This window comes from Acanthisitta chloris, unplaced genomic scaffold, assembly GCF_000695815.1.
Source record: "Acanthisitta chloris isolate BGI_N310 unplaced genomic scaffold, ASM69581v1 scaffold2280, whole genome shotgun sequence".
NCBI classification, from domain to species: domain Eukaryota; kingdom Metazoa; phylum Chordata; class Aves; order Passeriformes; family Acanthisittidae; genus Acanthisitta; species Acanthisitta chloris.
Window position 1 is genome coordinate 506,961 of NW_008650981.1, and position 19,732 is coordinate 526,692.

The window sequence follows — 19,732 nt, forward strand, 5'->3', positions numbered from 1 at the left end:
GTGGCAGATAGAAATGGAAGCAATACACCTTTTCTCCCAGACAAATGCATCAAATTAGCTCCATGTGTCATTCTGACATCAGTGTTAAATGGTGTATGGGTTTTAATTTGAATATGCTTTTGACCGAGTCTGTTAGAAGAAACAATGCTGTGGACACCATAACTTGATTGGGAATTGGTGGTTCTCAGTTCCTGCTTACTCTGTTGGAAATCCCAGACTCTCTCATGGTTGTCCTCTTGCCATTGTTGGATTAGATACCTCCTTCAGTTGTTCTGGGTGCTGCACAGCATCTGCTCAGCCATCAGATGAAGCTGAAAGTGAGATAAAAATAAAATATAATGGAAGGTAGAAAAATACACAAAGGAAGGGAAGGATGGCCAGGATGGTGGTGGATCTCCTTCAAAAGCAGCAGGTTATAATCTTGACAAGTATTCTGGCCTCAGTGTAGCTGTGACTGGCACTGAGTATCTGGAGCAGACAGGAACACTCTCCTCACTTCCACTGTTTCACCCCTTTTGTTGTCACACTGCCACTTTGAAGCTCCAAACCGAGATGGAAATCTTAGACCTGGTCTTATTCACCTTATTTTTCACAAATTCAATGTAATTGTGGATGTGCCAGTTATGATCTACTAATTTATCCTGTGTTAATCACAATTCTGAGTTTACACACACAGCTGTGTTGTTTAGTTTAATGCAGGCTCCTCTCTTTCTGTGCTGTTTCTCTCAACAGTGATTGTTAGAGTTTTCCAGACTGTTGTGATAAACCTCATGTTTCCCTGTGCTGAGCTCACAATTATGGAAGACCTGCAGACCCCAATTATCACTGCAGGTCAAGGGACATGCTAGTTAAATGCTTATGAGTAAACACTGCAGGATGTGGTCCTTCCTTGCTGTGTCTCCTTTAACCCTTAAGCACCATGCATATTTTCTATAGTTTTATAAATAATGTCAAGTGTTCATTAGCAACAACTGAAACGTGACAGTGGCGAAGTGTGATAATGGGAGAAGCTTCTGAAGATGCAAGAGAAGAGACTCTGAGAACGAAAGAAATGTTGTTTTTCTAAAATGTGTCAGAATGTTTGGGTTTGAATTAGCAAATAACCTTTTCAGGAACAATTTCATCTAATTTCTCATATCTTTTCCTGAGTTTTAATCCAGCTCTACATGCAGTTTTCTGACTCACGCTATGACTTAATTTCTTGTTCTGTGCTGTGCTCGGTGCCATAATGTGTGAGCATTCAGACATCTTCCCTCAATCACTTTAATTAAAGCAGGAGTCCTTACCCTCAAATGTGGACAATGACTAACACAGCCAGCTATGCTTGTTAGGCTCAGAAGGTTGTTTTTTTTAATTATAGATGTGCCTACTGGTATCCAGTGCAATCCTGGTTTAGCATTTAAGCAAGTGATCAGCTTAAGTGACTTCAAACAGCTCTTAAAGATAGCTGAGCATTAAGAGAGAACTTAAATGCACTGCTGAATGATGTGAATCAGCTGCTGATTTACTGACAAATTTGTTATCTAGAGAGAATGTCCTTCCTTCCTAGGATCTTATTAGATGAGCTGGAGATAATAGCCTTTTCCTACTGGTGCCAAAATCAGCACAAGATCTGTCTTCACGTGGTAAGCAGCAAACTGGCACAGACTCTTTTGCTTTCTTTAGCTTATTCTCAGCCTTCCCCTCTCCCTCTATTAAGGAATGAACATGAGATGCTTCACAATGTTAATTTTCAGGAGGCTTTTTAGTTGTGAACCGGAAAATTAGGGGTTTTTTTGCAATAATAGATTTATCCCAGCTTTTACTGATGCTCCAAAACCCCAGAGATGAGTTGAAAGGATGGAAACCCTTGACTTGATCTGTGCCACAGGAATAATCCCTAACACAGAATTTATAGCTTTCCTAATATTCTCAAGGCTATCTTCTGGTTGCTGGGCAAACCTTTAAATAAATAAATATGAAATGTATCAGTTGAGATAGCAGTGCCAGTAAGCTCTGATAGGAGGCAGTGAATTGTCACTCTGCAGGATGACTCCAGCTGTAAGGCAGCTGATAGTCCTGCCAGTCCTTTCCTGGAAGCAGATGGCTCTGGCTGGGCACTGAAGTCATGAGGAAGTGTGGAAAGAAGTCTGGAGGGTGCATTCTCCCAGGTGGAGCATCACACAAAGGTTTGGTCCTGGACACTTGCTCATGGATCAAAGCACCCACTTGATGCAAAGAATTTCTCCCCACCTTGGCTGAGGGGACCAGAGCCATTCCAGGAGCCCAGTGACATTTGACAAAGAGTATGAGTAAAATCAAGCTTGAAACAGGTTTTGACATAAGAACAGATTCATGCATAAATGCAGTGAGTTATTGGCTATAAATGGAAGTAGTGGAAATAGGATGTTAGCAGAGAGTTTATTTTTAACTACTATTTAGACTTTCCAAAGTGTTGTATGTGATAAAAACCAAGGGCTGGTAAAAATTCAGGTAGGGGTAAAATGTTACAATATTCAGTATTCTCTGAGAGTAGGTGAAATACCAGAGAGAAATGGTGTGATAAGGAAAAAACTTATTCCATCTAAAAACGTTAGTTTATAATGTTAGCTAAATTAAGCAGTTATTGATTTTTAATTTATGTTCTCCTCACTGGCTTATTTAATATTTTTTTAAATTTCAGATTTTATTATGGGGTGCTCTCAATTTGAGTGGCAATAGTGAAAGAGATATGCTCTGTAGCATACTGGCTGTTCTGCCAGCAAAGTAAACAGCACTTTAGATAAGATTTGGGATTGCAGCTTTGCTTAATGAGAGCATCATCTTTCAGGGCACGGATTTGCTCATGTAACCAAATAGGCCATGCATATCCCTATTTATTATAAAAATTAATATACAGAACCAACTCTATTTATGTGGCTATATGGGCAAGCTGTGTGATGTCTGTCCCTGTCTGCATAACTTCATTATAGCAGTAGTCAGTAGCTCAGAGAAGGAATGGCAGTGAAGCTCTGTGGCATTCTGTGGGTGCTTCAGCTGGAGAAGGAAAATCTAACAGTCCTGATATGAGAAGGATTCATATACTGTATCCCCACATGTCTCTCTACTGGTAATGCTCTCCTTCACAGTGAGCTCTAGATGATATGCACAGTACAAAATGCTTAGCTTTACACTGAGGTTAAAATCAGTATGGATTAGAACACGGGAATTTGGTACTGTGTGGTATTTGATGATAAAATTAAATTGGATGCTTGTAAGAAGAATAACAGCTATGCCATATTGCTGCGTGGATGCTGTTATCTGCATGTGTGTTCATTTTTCTTAATGCTAAAATAATGCTACAAACATGGAGTGTAAAGGAAAATAACGTCAGTTTTATAATCTGTTCAAGAATGCTGCTCCTTTTACCGCAACCGTCGTGCAAAGCAAGAGCTTCCTTGCCATGTTTCCCCAATAAAGTGGGAATGATATTAAATGACACTGTGTCTTTTTATACAATTCACAAGGAAAACCAATGAAAGCAGAAGGAAAGAGCCATGAGGTCCAGCAGTTGCCCTGCAGTGCAGATAGGGAAGACACTGACCAGTCTCAACTTATCTTAGAGGCATTTGATAACTCCTTGAGATCATGCAGTGAGATATCTGTCCTTCTGCCAGTGCTAAGGAATGCACAAGGTGTATTATGCAAAAGTTTTCTTTATTTTACAATAGCTATTTGTGTAATTGTACTTGTACAGTGGCCAAAAAGGCAGTATGTTCTCCTTCTAGGCCTATTGATAAATCTTCACTGTTTCTATATTTTTTTATTCAAATGGTTTAGTTTGCACCAATTGAGTTTTCTTTCCTAATATAAAACCTTCAACCAAAAAGCATTTAAATCCATAGCAATGGAAAATGTGTACCAAACTTTAAAATTTGCTAATTGTAAATCCCTTTGTCTTTGGAGTGCCACAGAGCAGATCAATTCCAAGTAATTATTATGTGAAAAATGTAGGACTCTTTGGTTCATATATATATATAGAGAGAGAGAGAGAAGACATGCAAAGCCAATAGAAAAAGAATTTTAATTGGTTTGAGATAGTAACAGGAAATGATTTTCCTTCATTTGTAGAATCAAAAAAAATTAAAGTATCTCAGCTATTAAATTTGGGAAAGGAGTGCATATTTCAGTGCTGCAGTTACTGATGTGTGAAATACAGAAAAATGTTAATTGAGGTAGGCTTGTGAAGTGAAATTAGTTGCAAGTGGACTGCAGATGAGCAAAGGGATTCTTAGGATGTTGCACCTCAGCCATACTTTGAGGTTAATTCATTAAGGATAATTGGAATGTTAAATAATTTTCTATAAGGAATCATTGCTGCAGTAGTCTAACACTTTAAGTCTGATTGAATCAAATGCTAATTACCAATATTCACATTTATGTTATGCTTATTTACATACTGGACACCTTTATTATTTCCTTGACTGCTGATAGTGGTTTTTTGTCAAGCCCTTCAATCATCTGAAAATAAGGGCTTGAATGAAGGGAATGTCAGCAAGAACTGCCTGTCCCAGTCTCTAGCCACGAAGTCTCTGTTAAAACACAGGAGCAGTTGAGCAGCCTCTCAGTGTTTCATTGCTGATTATATCTTCACCAATAACCCTAGAGTAAATGCCAAGTCTTCAGTGTGGTTCTCTGCATAGGCTTGACAACACTTATGCAACACTGCACCCAAAATTCTAACAAAGAGGTTCTTGGCACAGGTGTAACATGAGTTAGAGCCCAAGTACCCAAATTGTGCTCCAGGTGCCTTTGGGACCTGAACGTGGCTTGTTGCACTCCAGTCAACAAGACAGATCCTTGGTCTCTGGAAACAGGGAGGGGAGATCTGGTCTTCCTGGCTCCAACCCATCTCCCACCAGGCAGAGGCTATTCAATGTGATGGGACACAATGTCCATGCTCTCATCCAGGAGGAAGGCAAATCAAATCATGCAGGATACATTGTCCACCATAAAAGCAGAATACCAAAGTGTGTTGGACAGAAGTGAACAGAAATGCTGATTTACATCAGAAAGCCAAATACAAATCTATAGCCTGTGGCAGATTTTTTTGTCCTTTTCCTTTATTTATTACTGTTACATAAGTGCCCTCTGCATCTATTTACTCTTACCTGGGGTCTCAGGCTTGCATATTTCATTTACCCAGATGGCCTGCATCACTTTGTGAAGGATGATCTTTCCATGCTGGAAAGGTATGTGTGCCAGGTCCCATGCATGTTATCACTTATTTATTGCCTCCCTGGCGACAGGCTGTCGCCAACAGATGTGTAATTAGAATGGCTCAGGCTGGAGACCTGTGCAAAGTCTGAGTACTTTGATAATTGGCCAGTAAGTGCTGTAGGTCTGTGCTCGAATCCTCTACGATTTCCGCTATCGGAAGCTCAAGTTTTTCAGTGGCATATTTATCTTTTATTCTTCTAAAACAAGAGGAAATCCTTGCTTTATGGATCTGCTCTCATTTGTGTTGACTTACTTGATGACTTGTTATTAAAACCAGCCAGCTTTTGCTTTTGGAGAACATTGAAGTAATTTAAAGAGAACAGCAGTCCCTCTTTCTGCTTGTGCTCCCACCTTGTATGGAAAGAGAAAAAGCAAAAGAAAAAACTGAAAATAAGAATAGGAGAAAAATGTTATCAGAAACAGCTAAGCCAACAGCAAAATCTGCAAGTTCTCTGCGTACTGTTATGATATCTGAAACATAATTATCAAGCTTAAGTTAATTAGACTAATGCTTAGAAAATCTGGCATGGCAGATTGTGGTAAGTAATTATATATACCGATTAAAAGATGTAATATGCAGTGAGCAAAAGCAAAAAGAAAACTCCATTTGATACAGCCAGTGAACACAGACAATTAAGAAGTCAAGTAGATGAGCACTGACAAAGATACTGAACTTTGTGGAAGATGATGGGCAAGATGCCAATTTTCTAGTGGAACAGATTTTGCATAGTATCAGTCAAACTTTTGTTTTATGAAAATCCATCTACTGTTTCCTAACTGAAATACATGAAGGGCCATTTGCTTTTGCATTAGGACTAGCTGACGTGAATACAAGGGTATGTGCAAACAAGAATGTGACATTAGAGGACTAGTTTACATATATATAGAAGTTGTGTAAATAGCTTTTCTTAAAAGCAATTCACAAGATGTCATATGAGAAATAAAGCTGTGAAGACAGTGTCTTCTGCAATTAAATGTAATAATGCTTACGGGTCAGATTGAATGAGGAGAGCCTGTGTGCCTTTGTACACCTCAGTATGTGCCCAGGAAAATCCTGAAACAGACTGAGAACATGATATTTTTTGTGACTTTTGCTTGAAGAATAGTTTAAAGAAGAAAGACCCAAAGAAAGTAAAGAAATGTAAAAGGAGACCTGTGGAAGTTCTGATCGCAAGGGACCCTGGTCTGACTTCAAAATGTGTCTAAATAAATAAAATTACATTGCAAGTCCTCCACAAAATATGTGACTGTGCAACTGATGCACTCCTGAAGAAGGAGTAGGAAACATGCAAATTCCTAGTCTGGCAAATTGAGATGGAGCAAGTCTATGCACCATCCATTCTCCCAGCATTTAATCCACACGTATTTGACTGCACTTCTGGAGTAACACACAACCTCTGCTCAGCTGAGCCACGTGTTTTATTCACATCTGCTGGAAATTGCTTTCATTTCCATTGATCTCATTGTATCCTTAGGCATGAACAAACTGATTGAACTGAAAGCAAACAAAATTACTTTTTATCTCTGAAAATTGGGAATGTTTGGGTAGCTTTTCATGTCTTTGTCCCCTTCCTACCCTCCATCCCCCACAGTCATGTGCTCACCCTATCCATGCAGTGTGGAATTTTCTGTAGCTTTGAAGCATGTCCTCTGGATTATGGTAAGAGAAGGTGGTGATCTGCCAAGGTACCATCACTGGAACAGGACTTGCAGAAATATTGCAAACAAAAAAAAGTTCCTGTGACTTTTTCAGATGAATATTTCTAAAACGTCTGTGCTCAAAAGTTTTAATATTAAATCTGTCCATAAACAATGATACTGAAGACTACAGAATAAAAATGTCTGTGCTCAAAATTTTTAATATTAAATCTTTCCATAAACAATGATACTGAAGACTACATATTAAATAATAATTGTTATGCAAGTGCTATCAGTTCATGATTTCTATATGGAAACATGGGATATCTGGGAGGTTGTAGCATTGGCAATGGCAACTGTTTTTTTCCTAGGCAGTTTAATAAGATTTTCAATGTATTTTCTGTCTGTGCTCAAAATTTTTAATATTAAATCTTTCCATAAACAATGATACTGAAGACTACATATTAAATAATAATTGTTATGCAAGTGCTATCAGTTCATGATTTCTATATGGAAACATGGGATATCTGGGAGGTTGTAGCATTGGCAATGGCAACTGTTTTTTTCCTAGGCAGTTTAATAAGATTTTCAATGTATTTTCTTCAAAACCACCTTTCTACTACTAGAAGCTATCAGCCTTAATTAACTGCAACATGTACCCAGCTAAAATTAGTTCTCCCCAAATTCACAGTCCCTTCACTTATATTAATTGCAGAATATTATATTCCCAGGCTATTATACCATCCTTGTTCTTCTGTGTGGGCATTATGTGGGTACAACTGTGGTCTTATTCCTCAGAAAAAGAATTTGAACAGAAGGCCAACACTACAGCTTGGAAACAGAACAAAATAGATTTTTGCTCCGCAAAGTGAAATCAGTCTGTGCCCCTCCACCCCCTGGAAAGCTACTGTTATACCATTCTGAGTTTTGCAAAGTAAATAAAGGCTCTTGTATTTGGCCCCTTATCTGTGACTTTTTGTTATCATTTGACTTAGTGTTTGAGTTCAGAGGTTCATCTGAGGGATGAAGGAGTCTGCTTGAACAATACCAAACTGTTCATCACTTCCCTCCTGTTCTCTTGTCTTTCCACTAATGCTGGGAAGGCAATGCAGGGGCCTCTTGCATAGCTTACACCTCCTGTGTCCATCCATCCCTAACAGAACCTAAGAGCATATATTGCTGTGGGTAACAGATCTTTGTGAAGTTCGTAAAATAGAAAAAAACAATTTGGGCAAAACCTCATGTGATGTCTTGTATGAGAAATTCTTGCATACATTTGACAGAAATAATAGTGGACTGGAAAAACTGGCAGAGGTGACTGACCATGTGAAATTTCCAATTCTGCTTCCATCTGTGAGGCTGGTGCCATCCACTGCCATCAGAACACCAAGAAGTGTGAGCCTCCACTGGGTTTTAGGAGTATTATAGACATTTAAGTTGGATTTTTTTTAAAAAAAAACTTTTACTGCTGCTACTTTAAGAGATGAATTTACAGACTAGGGCATTTGCCCTTGACAAAACTAGTTTGGTTCTTATGCCACTAGGTCAGTGAAATATCAATAGATTCTTAATGCAGTCTGTCTTTTAGAGTTTCTTTCATTTCTCAGAGCAAAAGTAAATGTCATTCATATTGGCAGGTTGTAATGGGAACATTGAGATTGTAGTTTGTAAAAATATACACAGCTTCTTTTAAATAGTCTTTGTCTTTCTCCTATGTGTTTTCAGTGTGTCTATAGCAATCACAAGGTTAGATATTGCTTAAGATGGTAGGAAAGGTCATTTTGTTGTCTGTTCTACCCCCTACCTCAGTGAAATATTCATGGTACAGCTCAGGTATTGGGATCGGGTTTAATGTTTCGTTGCATCACCATCTGTTTTGTTGTTGCAGTTGTTGTTGGTTTTTTTCCCTTGGAGGGGGATGAGGGAGCATGGAGGCAGCAGTGAGGGATGTTGGCATATGGGTCCATACCTGATGGAAAAGAAGGGCACTGAATCTGCAGGAATGGAATAGTTCCTTTGATCCATGCTATTTTCTTTTTTAACATTCAAACTCTGTCTGGTGAAAATCTGCCTTTATGCATGTGGATCATCAGTGGTAGCTGTGGTAGGCTCTGTGTCTCCTCAAAGGCTATGAAGCCACATTAAAGTAGGCTTTTCTATTATATGGAAAGTTCATTTATGTGACTTAGCACAGACATTGAAATCGAGCTCCTCACTGAGACAAATGGCATTAACAAGTTCTAAGGGTGTATGCAGTAGAGTTTTCAGGAGTATTGCAGTGGTTCAGTGGCAAAGGGCAGCACAGAGAAAGGCTAAACCTGCAAGGGGATGCAGAGCACCAAGAAGTCTTTGCTGCAGCTGGTGGTGGCAGCCACTCCTCTGCCCCAGACCTGGGCACAGCTGCAGTGATAGACACCTGGAGGGGCAGGGTGGGTTTCTCTACAATGGGTTTCTCATAGCTGAGTTTTAAGCTCTTTTGTGACTTTATTTTTACTATAATGAGGGTGTTTGGCCCATGATGTTTCACTGGGAGTTTTCAAATCCTTTTTGATCATCTTGCTCTTTTTCAGCATTTCCTCCTTACTGCTGTTGATTTAAATGTCATGACATTTTAAACATGACTTATTATAACAAAACAGTATATAAAACAATATGCTGCATAATAAATGCAGCCATATTTTTTTGAGTGAATGTTAAATGAGAGCAATTTATTCCTCAACCTATTTTAGTACCTACTTACTAGAGGGTATTGGCTGCCTAAATCCCAGGGAGGCAATCTCAGAGGTGAGGTAGCCTTGCATGTGCAAGGCTGAAAGCTGAAGAAGTATTTGAGGGATGCCTGGGGGAAAAGGCTGTCCTGGGGATGTAGCTTTATCCTGGAGTGCCATGATCCTGAGCAGTGTGGGGGAAGCTGACAGGATCATCCTGAGAAGGTCTGTTGGTGGATGAGGGGTCCCCTGAGAAACACACACAAAAGCAGGCTTTGAAACCCCAGTGGTATGCCTCAGATATGTGGTATGTGTCATTTTAGACATCTGAAGTCTCCTTGAAATCCTCCTACAGTCAGTGGAGGGAGTGACTCAGTGTATGAGTTACTCCAGGACGCACTGACGGAATGTTTTCCTCTTAATTTCAGAAAGTGGTGCTGAGGGTGGGGCTGTTTATTTTAATAGGAACAAGCTAATTTCCCAGAGAAAATTAAATCTGCTCTGGCCATTGTGGGCTTTTCTTGCAAGTCCCAGAGATGAGGTGAGGACAGTAAAACTGCCCCTGGGAGATGGCAGCCTGCTTGTGTTCCCCTGTGCAGTGAACTGGCTCAGTGCTGATGCCATAGGACCTGCAGCTGATATCCTTTGTGCTGGCAGAAAAAGACAAAGAAAGCAAAACAACCAAATCAACCTCCCTAACACACATGTGTCTTCCTTGGCAAGTCATGAATCTTATTGAGTGTGTTCAGGGTATGGCAAATATTTGTCTGAAGTTAAGAAGATTAGTAGGGGAAGTTCTGACTTTGAAACTCCCTGCAGTGGGAGCCAGAATACATCAGCCTGATACAGCACCTCCAGGTTATCTCTGCTCTTGGAGTGGGACATGCACATCTCTCTGCAGCTCTGACCTTTGGGAAAAGGCTTTCAGTCAAATCATGCACCTGCATGAAATTTTTGAATCACTGACTCTATCCTTGATTAAAGTGCTTTTCCTTGATTAAAAATAGCCTTTTTCCAAATGAGTAATGTTGCATGGCAGGCTGTGCACACAGGATAAGGTTTCCTCCAACATTATCACACTGATGACATTGCCATTTCTTACCAGATCTCTATGCAAGACGTTTCTCTTGTGAAGACAGCCCTCTATAGCCAGTGCCTCTAGGAGAGTCCCCACAATAATGTACCTTTTCATCCTGGCTGAGGAGGACTACAGAGGTGTTTCTAACATTATCTGCTAACTAGGTGGATAATGGGCTTGATGAAAATGTAGCTAAACACTGTTAAGAGATTCTTGCCTGGATTCATATCAGGTTGTAAATAGCAGTTTCCCAAGTCCTTGGCAGGACTTCTTACCCCAGTGGATATTCCTTCAAGTATCTCCTTTGTAATATACTCACTTTCCAAGAATTTTATCTCACTTAGAGCCAAACTGGAAGTCTGTCAAGATCTGAGCTCTTCAGAGTGCAATCTACATATTTCACCGAATGGCAAATGTATTTTCTATACAACTGTCGTACTGCTTGTGGGCTTACTTGTCTTTTATACTTTCAAAAGGAAATTTTTAAGCTGCCTTTTATATTTATTCTTTTTTTTTTCTTGCCATTTTTGTATGCAGAATTGTTAGAAATGAGGGTTTGCAGAGTTTATTTTAGTGAAGCTCTTAAACACATATGCTTAAGGGTTTTGCTTAACCTTTATGTGTGTTTTCACAAAATTCCCCTCATTTGAGTGCTTTGATAAAAAGGGTGCAGTTATTCATATGTCCATATGAAGTGTGAGGTTCAAGTCTTTCCCCAAAGCACAACAATAAAGCCAAAAAAATATTTGCAGTCACTATGACAAAGAGTCGACAGGAGGGAAAAAAACCACCACTCTCTAAAGCACAGCTTTGATAAACTGAGGTTTCCAATGGAATATATGCTTTGCAGCAATAATATCAGCAGCTGTGAGGTAGCAGTATATTTCATGCAGAAGCAGTAAAACAATTGGAGAAGGATTTTCCAGTAGATAGTTAAAAAATTGTCTCACATAGAATGCAGACAATTTAGGCTTCTTTTCCATCTCCTTAAATAATTCAGATTTAATGCAGCAAGTAAAAACCACCCCAAAATCAGGGATTTCTGGTTCATGCAAATGCAGATATCTGTATGATATAGAATCATAAGCAAAGTCAGCAGATGAGAAAATTATAGGATGTGAGGGTTTTTTTTCTGCAGTGTTCGTTGTAAATTAGAGCAATTAAATTACAGCAGTTTTGTAGCTGTAATTAAATATGGAGACAGGCCCAGAGATGTGGAAAGCACTGAACTGCCTGAGCTGCTCAGGCTGTGAGTGGGAACAGTGCCTAAAGGGGCTCAGAAAGGGGCTCTGATCCCAGGACAGCTGACTGGGGGAGGGGGTAGACAGGCCTCTAGCACCATATTAACACAATGTCTTATAGGTGGTCTCTTGCATGGTCAAGGAGGAGCCTGCCATGCTTGTCCTCTGCCTTTTTTTTACCTTTCCTGGGGCCCTGACCAGCAGAGCTGCAGGGGGGGGATGCCCAGCTGGGGCTTGCCCAGGGTTGGGAGCTCCTGCAATGATTACCCCCAGGCAGGTAAACCAGGATTTATAGGGCCATGTGAATCAGCATCCCTAAGAACCTGCTTTGTGAAGCCCCTGTGTTTCATCCATTCTTTCATTTTACATTGCTAGCCAAGTCAAGACTTGAGCCACAACTGAAGGCAAATGGGATGGAGGCAGGAGCTCAGACTGACAAAGGAGGCTGCCCACCAAAAAGCTTACACTCTCTTCAGCAAGACAGCAGAGTGAGGAAAGGCTGGAGTGTAGTGGGAGGTACAGATAATAGCAGTAAATGTCAAATTTAATTACATTATGGAAAGAGGTGAAAATGAAGTCTTGCTAGGAGGTTATAAGCTAAATACAAAGGGAAATGTAAGGAAAGAAAGCACTGGGGGAAAAGAGCAAGGAGGATAAGACCAGGGAGAAGAGGGCAAAGGAAGCAATTAATGAATTAAGTTGATGTGGAAACAGTACAAGAGGAGGCTTAGATGGCTGGAAGTTATCACCAGGACCAGGAGGCCCTTAGTATCATAAAAGAGCTGAAGAGGCATAGCCAGATCAGCCCTTGAGTTTTTCTCTCACGTGGTGGGATGCTCAAGGTGAAGCCTCACCACGTGTGCTTGCTGCAGTGGAAGAAGAGGGGCAGAGATGTTCTGTTGATGACTTGGCTCTGGGGTCACAGGGGAATTGGAGGAAGAGGCACATGTAGCAACCCTGTGATAATTTTTGTCTCCAGGCTCTGTAAAAGGGTTGCTACTGGAGAGAAGAGATGAGATTTTTCAGCTTCCTCATGGTTCATGTGTGAATCTGATGGTGAAGTATCACTCGACAGATTTCACCCAGGTGTGGTATTTAAGCATGGAAAAGATGCCTGGGTATCCCAAGGTGTGTTGGTAATTATAATCACCAGCAGCTGGGTAATGCCTAATCTCTGATTCAAGGTGCTAGCAAAAATTCTTTTTTTTTTTGGTTAGCTGCTGGTTTTGATAATATTATATTTTATAGTTGCTGAAGCAGCTGAGTTTTGTTGTGCTGCTGCAGTTTCGTGTAATTACTCTCCATCACTATAATTTTTCTTTTAGTTAAATGCATTGGAGGTTATAAACTCCAAACTATCAACTGTAAATATTCATGGGGAGTGAGAATAGTTCTAACTACCATAAAGCTTTTTCCCAATACTTTTGGCTAGTGCTCTATATTTACAAAGGTTGCTTTGCTGATGGTGTTATGGCATAAACAGAATAAACCATAATATACATATTACTTCAAACAACAGCCAGTCATAGACCCAGGTCCCCTATAGTCTGCTGTGTTGAGAATTCTGGGCTCCTCCACAAAGGGCAAGAAGGAGAGGTTCCCCAGTATGAATGTGCTATAAAACAATATTGTGTTTCCCTTAAGAATTGCAGTGATAAAAACATAGACCATTCTGCAGCACTAGCAACTTTAATAAAATAACATAAAGCACAGCTGTCAGGTCTGCCAGCATCTCACACTGGGAGACATGAGTGAGAAAATGAACACTTTTCACAAGCAGAAATATTCAAAGAGCTCCACTGTTTACATGTAATCAAGACTGACAGTCATAGATTATCGGTGGAAGAGCATTTTCTGCTTGAGGTGAAAGAAGAGGATAATTTATCAGGAAGCCCAAGAAGTCAGACATCAGTAATGATCTGCTTGAAGAAGGGCATATCTTAGAAATAGTGCATTTATTTGTACTGCAAGGCAAGAAGATGTTCTAAGTTATAAACAAGAGTCTTAGTGCTTGAAGAATGTCAAGCAGATACACTGTGTAATTTGCTGGGCAACTGCGATTAGAGAATTGACTAATGTGTGTCTCGATGCTTGTTCAGAATATTAAAAGAGGAAGTTAGCATAATAGAGATTGTCTAAAAGAGCTTTTCATGCTCTCTCATCCTATTCTCTCTTTGTGGAGTTATCTGAGCTGTGCTGATCTGGTTGCTTACCTTTCTGTTAATGTTTATGATTTTGAGATGCTCCTGTAACACAACAACAGCTTTGGCTTCAGAAAATTTGGGGCTTTCTGGGTTTTGCAGTAAAACATCTTGTTCATCTGGTGTGATGTTTTTGCATTACCTTTCTCTTACAAAAACAGGCTAAGTACTGGATGTTTTAATATAGTAACTACCTTTGAGCTCTACAGAAATGTTTTACAGCCTCACCTTGCCTAGGTGTGCACTGGCCTGCAGCAATGCAAGGCTGTGTGTGGGAAGACTCCCCTCCCAGCCCCTGTGCTGAGTCCAGGAAAGAGAAATGCTGCTTCATTCCTGGAGTGCAGCCTGGAAAGGAAGGATTTGGTTTGAGTTAGAAGATTAAGCTCATTCGGTATAAAACACCATGGAGATCCATCCCTTGTAGTTTAGTTTGGTATTCATTGTCTCTGTTCCTGCCAGGCTTACAACTCTGCTGCTTTTTTTCTTTTTCTTTTTTTTTTTTTAACATTAGAGCTTCCTAATTGTTCTTTCTTTCACTTAGTTTAGGAGTTATAAATTTTAGTCTGTATTTGGCCAACTTCGGCCAACATTGCCATAACATGGCTGAGAACAGGCTGAGAGTCCCCACAGTTCTGCTCCATGTGCTATTTTCATTTCACTTGAAATAGCAGCTACTTACCCCAACTGGGAGCACACACACAAGGGACTCTGAAGGTGAGTGGTTTCTTCTAGAAGCAATCATTGCAAGAAGGGCAATGACTGTGTTTAGGGTCCTTTGGATAATCTGCAAGCCTTGTCCCAGGAACTGGAGAGAAGGTAACCAAACTGTTTCTGAGAGGATGTGGCTCCATCAGTCTTCATCTCTATTCAGATTGTCCAGGCAAATCTGCGCAAAACCTCTCTCACAGAAAATCATGTCAGTCAGATTGTTTGGTTTTTTTCAGGGTTTGTGGAGGTAGAATTGTTCTACAGAAAGTATCATAGACTTCTAGCTAGTCTGTGTTTGGATATATCTGAGTAAGGATGTCAGTTCAGCTTCTCCAGTTTTTACTGTCTGACTGGGGTAGAAAACAAGAGGAAGTCACTGGTTTTTATGGATAAGTATCTGGCAAATAGAGCTGCTTTTTTCCCTTTAGTTTGAGCAGAAACTCAGAATGTTCTCTAGGTGCAAGAGAGCATTGCTTCCCCTATTTAATCCAAACTTTCAGTAGCAAGTCAGATGTTTGTAAAGATCCACAGCTGAGACTTGGATGTACATGTGAATATGTATACACTCCAAGGCACAGAAGTCCCTTAGAAACAAGTATCAAATGTTATGTTTGTTTCCCACCTGAATTCTAAATCAGTACAATTTATAACTGAAATATGTATGTTCTTCTTTCCTGAGAGTAGTTTTATAACTTAGACAAAATACTATGGAGACTCTCTTAGTCTTTTAGTAAAACAAGTCAAAAAAAGTTTACATAAAGTAGGTTTTGCTTATAGAGGTCTTCACGGAGAGAACTTAACCTGGTTGAAAAGTACCTTACACAAGAATATATGAAAAAACCACGTGAGACCAAACCCATCTATGATCACAATATCTTGTCACCACTGGGGACCCCTAGCAGATGCCAAGAGAAGATTTGAAGAACCACAGGTGAACCTCCATTGTGCTTTTCAGACCTCATTGATTTGTACCATGTAGAATCCCTGGGACAGAGTGGGTATTAGCAATCTTTATTTCTCTTCTATTTGTTGGTACTGTTGTTCTTGAACCTGCATAATATTTAGCATCCAGAAGATCATCTAGCAAGCTTATCTGTAATTTAACTATTATCTGTCAAAGTGCTGGATGGATTGGAGCTGCAGGATGGTGGTGGCAGAGAAGGGGAGGTAACTACCAGAGATGGTTTTCCAAATATCTACAATGTTAGGTAATATCAGAAACATTAGGATGATAATTGTTTATTGCACTGCATAAATGACCAGCATGGTCAGAGGTTTGAACGTAGGATAGTTCTGGGATCCTGTTTGGGTAGATGTAGCAGTTTGATATTGAAATAATATTCATCTATAATTCAGCTGAACGATGCACAGGTTGGCTGTGGCAAAGATATAACACCACACTCTGGTCTTCTACATTCTCCATGTGTCCACAAAATGTAGATACACCTTTTCAATATGAGAGGCACGTGACACCTGCCATGGTGAGCACAGCACAGCTGTGCTGGGTGTTTCCATGCTGAACTGGGGCTCACTGTGTGGTACTGCAGGCTGTGGACTGGGAACCAGAGTTTCTGAGGTAGGCTGGGTTTCCAGGCAAGTTTCAGGATTCATCGCTGCTCCCCATATACCTGTTTTAACCTTAAGTCAAAGATTGATTATTTTTAAAGGTTAGCTGTTATGTATCAAAAGAAATCCTCACCTTTGCCAGCTTTGAGAAGTCACTGTGGTCTGCAACTTCACAGTTTCAATTTAGACAGCAACAAGAGCCATTTCAGATTAAGCCTTCTTATTACTGTTTACTTCAGTTTCTTTGAACAGGATTAAAAAAAAATCACAACCTAGGAGTCACACCCTCACTTTGCTAGTCTCCCCCTGGATTCAGCTCTCACCTGGGTTGTGCAGAAACAGGATAGCAAGGGAGAAGAGCAGCCAAATCATGTCACTGAAAGCAATTCTCTCAGGTTAAACAAGGAGACCTTGAGGAGCAGGGGCTGCCCTCCTTTGCCTTCTAGCTGTTGCCTGCTGTATCTCCTGCTGATGCTAGGTCGAATGAGCAAGACACTGCTTTTTTTGAAAAGCAGCTCACACCTCAGTCAGACAATTGATTTACCACCACTCACCTGGTCCTGGTGCATCCTCTTGTGAAGTGTGAGCATTCAGAGTCCATAGAAAGTACAGGGTGATGTGCTAACTCCCTCTCATTGCCAGGTCAGCTGTGGTACCTACACACTGTGTAGGTGTGTATAGTGGGTGAGAGCAGGACACAAAGGGTGTGTGTTGATAGTGTGTACACTCTACCAGTTCCTGGCTTTTAAATCTTTCTCTCTAATTCTGTAGCATTATTACAAGATGGATTTATAACACACCTGGTGCTAATGTAACAATGAAGATTAGTCCTCTACTAGTCAAACAGTAATACACTAATTTGCCTACAGCTACTGTATCATACTGGCAAGAAAGAAAATAGCTTTCTAATGCAGCTTCAGCTGCTGAGGAGGGAGAAATCTGTGCTGCAGAATGTAAAACTACATAGGACTATAGCTGGCAGCAAAATTCAGAGTAGGAAAACAAAGCACAAATAAAAGTATTTGTGAGTTGGAGGTATAGTAACAATCCTAGTTTATTGCTAAACATGCCATATACAGTAATGTACTTTGTTTGGCAGGTTCATGATTGCTTCATCTTTTTTTTTTTTTCACTGCTTCATCTTCTGTACTAAAATTTGTCCTGGAATAAAAGGTGTAAATTCATTAGTTCCTAACTTTGTTTGTGACATTAACAGAAAGTCAGTATTATAAAGTTCCTCAGAAGCACTGGTGCTGTTAGTATGGTCTGTGCTGTGCTCTGCACTGAGAAACACATTGGAAATCTCAATACTTAAGCTGTTTAGCAAATGTTTCTGCTGTCTGTTGTAAATGCAGTCCTTGCTTGACAAGTGTCAGGCATTCTTTGAATGGACATGTGTACCAATAGTCACTGAAGTGCCAGCACATTGCATGTACCATAAAACAGAACTCCCTTCCTTAGAAAAGCAGCAAAGTCATCACCTTCTCCCTTGTTGAGTGGCAAAGGAAGAAATTGTCATGTCTGGGATAATATCACTTAATGCATATGGGATAGAAATTTTGTGGGCTTATTGTGTATGTTAGATGCAAAAATTATGTGTTTCACATACTTTTGATCTTTTTTTTCCCCCCAATAAATCATCGGTGAAAAATATAAATATGCTTAAAATAGCAGGTTTTGTTTCCATGCAAGGGATGTGTCTGTCTTTCAACAAGGGCAAGGAAGGACTAATAACTTGCATGCAGAGAGGGAATGTATCTCTTGGAAAACTACTGATATAAACTGTTGGTGGAAACAGTTGCACCAGGGCCTTGTTATCACAATAGGTCTTTGATGGGAAAGGTGGCCCCATGGGCAGAGGAGAAGCCAAACAGAAAATCTTACAGGAATTACTGACAAGGTGTCCAGCTCACTCCACTGGTGTGATAGGCACTTCAAAGTACCTGAGTGTGTTTGTTATCCTATTACCTTATCTACCAGCTTTGCATCAAAGACTCACAAGGTCTCTGACCATCAGCCCACAAAGCTGAACTCTGCCACTGTCTGGCATTCACCCTGGCACCTGGTGTTATCACCATAAATCCAGCAGAGCCAGTTAACTACTGTCACCACTCCAAACCAGTAACCTTCACACTTCATCCCTTCATCAACAGGTCCCTCTGTCCTGCAGACAGATGGAATAGTTAGATTGATTGCATACAGGCATGCCCTGAATTTGACATTAAAACTGGAAAAAAAAATCAACAGACTTTTTTTCTTCTTTCTCCCTCAAAAAGTTGCAACGACATGACAAAGAGGATTCCCCTGACAAGTGGAGGACAGAAGAAGAAATGGCAGCTGAAGCAGCAATTCTGAAGAAGTATTTTCAGGAAAATTAGAGGTAAGGATTTACACATTGACTGACTCCTGCTACACCCAAAACTCTGATCAAGCCTCCATAGCCTGAGAGGGAATATGTAGAATGGAACAAAAGAAACCAAATCTCTTAGGTTTGTGTTGTTTCCTAAAGGACACAGCACTCCAACAGTGGCTGAAATAACATGCTCATTCTTGAACAAATCAACACCATCCTAGAGCATTTTGTTTCCCGACAGCAAAAAAAGTAGCATATCTGAAAACCAGAATCATCAGCATTTACATAAGAGGAGCATCTAACCTAACATATTCTCCCTCCTTTTAGAGCAGAACATAGCCCTTGTACCTCTATGAAGAGCTGAAAACTGGTGTGTCTTTGTACACCCAGATATGCATATGCACCTCTACATACAAAATTACAGCAGAATTCAGACTATAGAGTAGATAAGCAAATGCTAACTTCATCTGTCAAATCTTAAATCATCTGATTAGTTCAACTTTCAAAATTAAGCCTGCTGGAAAACTGCCTGGTCTGCTAAATTTTCCACTGGCCCTAAAATAAAAAAAGATTTGCAGCGAGAAACAGAAAAGAGAAAACACTTGGCAAACACTAACATTTGTGCTCTAGAAATTGAGGGTTTTTCATTTTGTACCTGGAGTCCCAGAAGCCAGATTCTTCCAGCAGAAATGAACTGGCCCCCGGAGATCAATATAAGTTACGCTGGGATGTACACTACAGCAAGCATGCCAAGAGCTCCCTCTCCCCTGTTCCCCATATGTTGTTTGCCACCATCCAGCACTCTCATTTCTCTGTCATTTCTGACTGTTTCATATTTTTTTCTCTGAAGAACCCAAATCCCATAAATATCCCTCCTCTCTTGTCTGTGACTCACTGCTTGCAGCCCAGCTTGAGAAATCTTGAGCTAAACTACACGTTGGACGCGTGGCACACTTACGTGGCAGCTCTCATCTCCTGTCATCTCCCTTTGGATGACATTT

General features: G+C 40.2%; 1 protein-coding gene across 1 annotated transcript in view; it reads left to right on the top strand.

The window, feature by feature from the left end:
- FHIT (fragile histidine triad) overlaps positions 1-18,756 on the top strand; it is a 416,581-nt gene extending 397,825 nt beyond the window's left edge. The window contains 2 exon segments of the mRNA XM_009071094.1: positions 2,106-2,127; positions 18,655-18,756. Of these exon segments, the coding sequence (XP_009069342.1) occupies positions 2,106-2,127; positions 18,655-18,756 (124 nt within the window).
- The last annotated feature ends 976 nt before the right edge of the window (positions 18,757-19,732 follow it).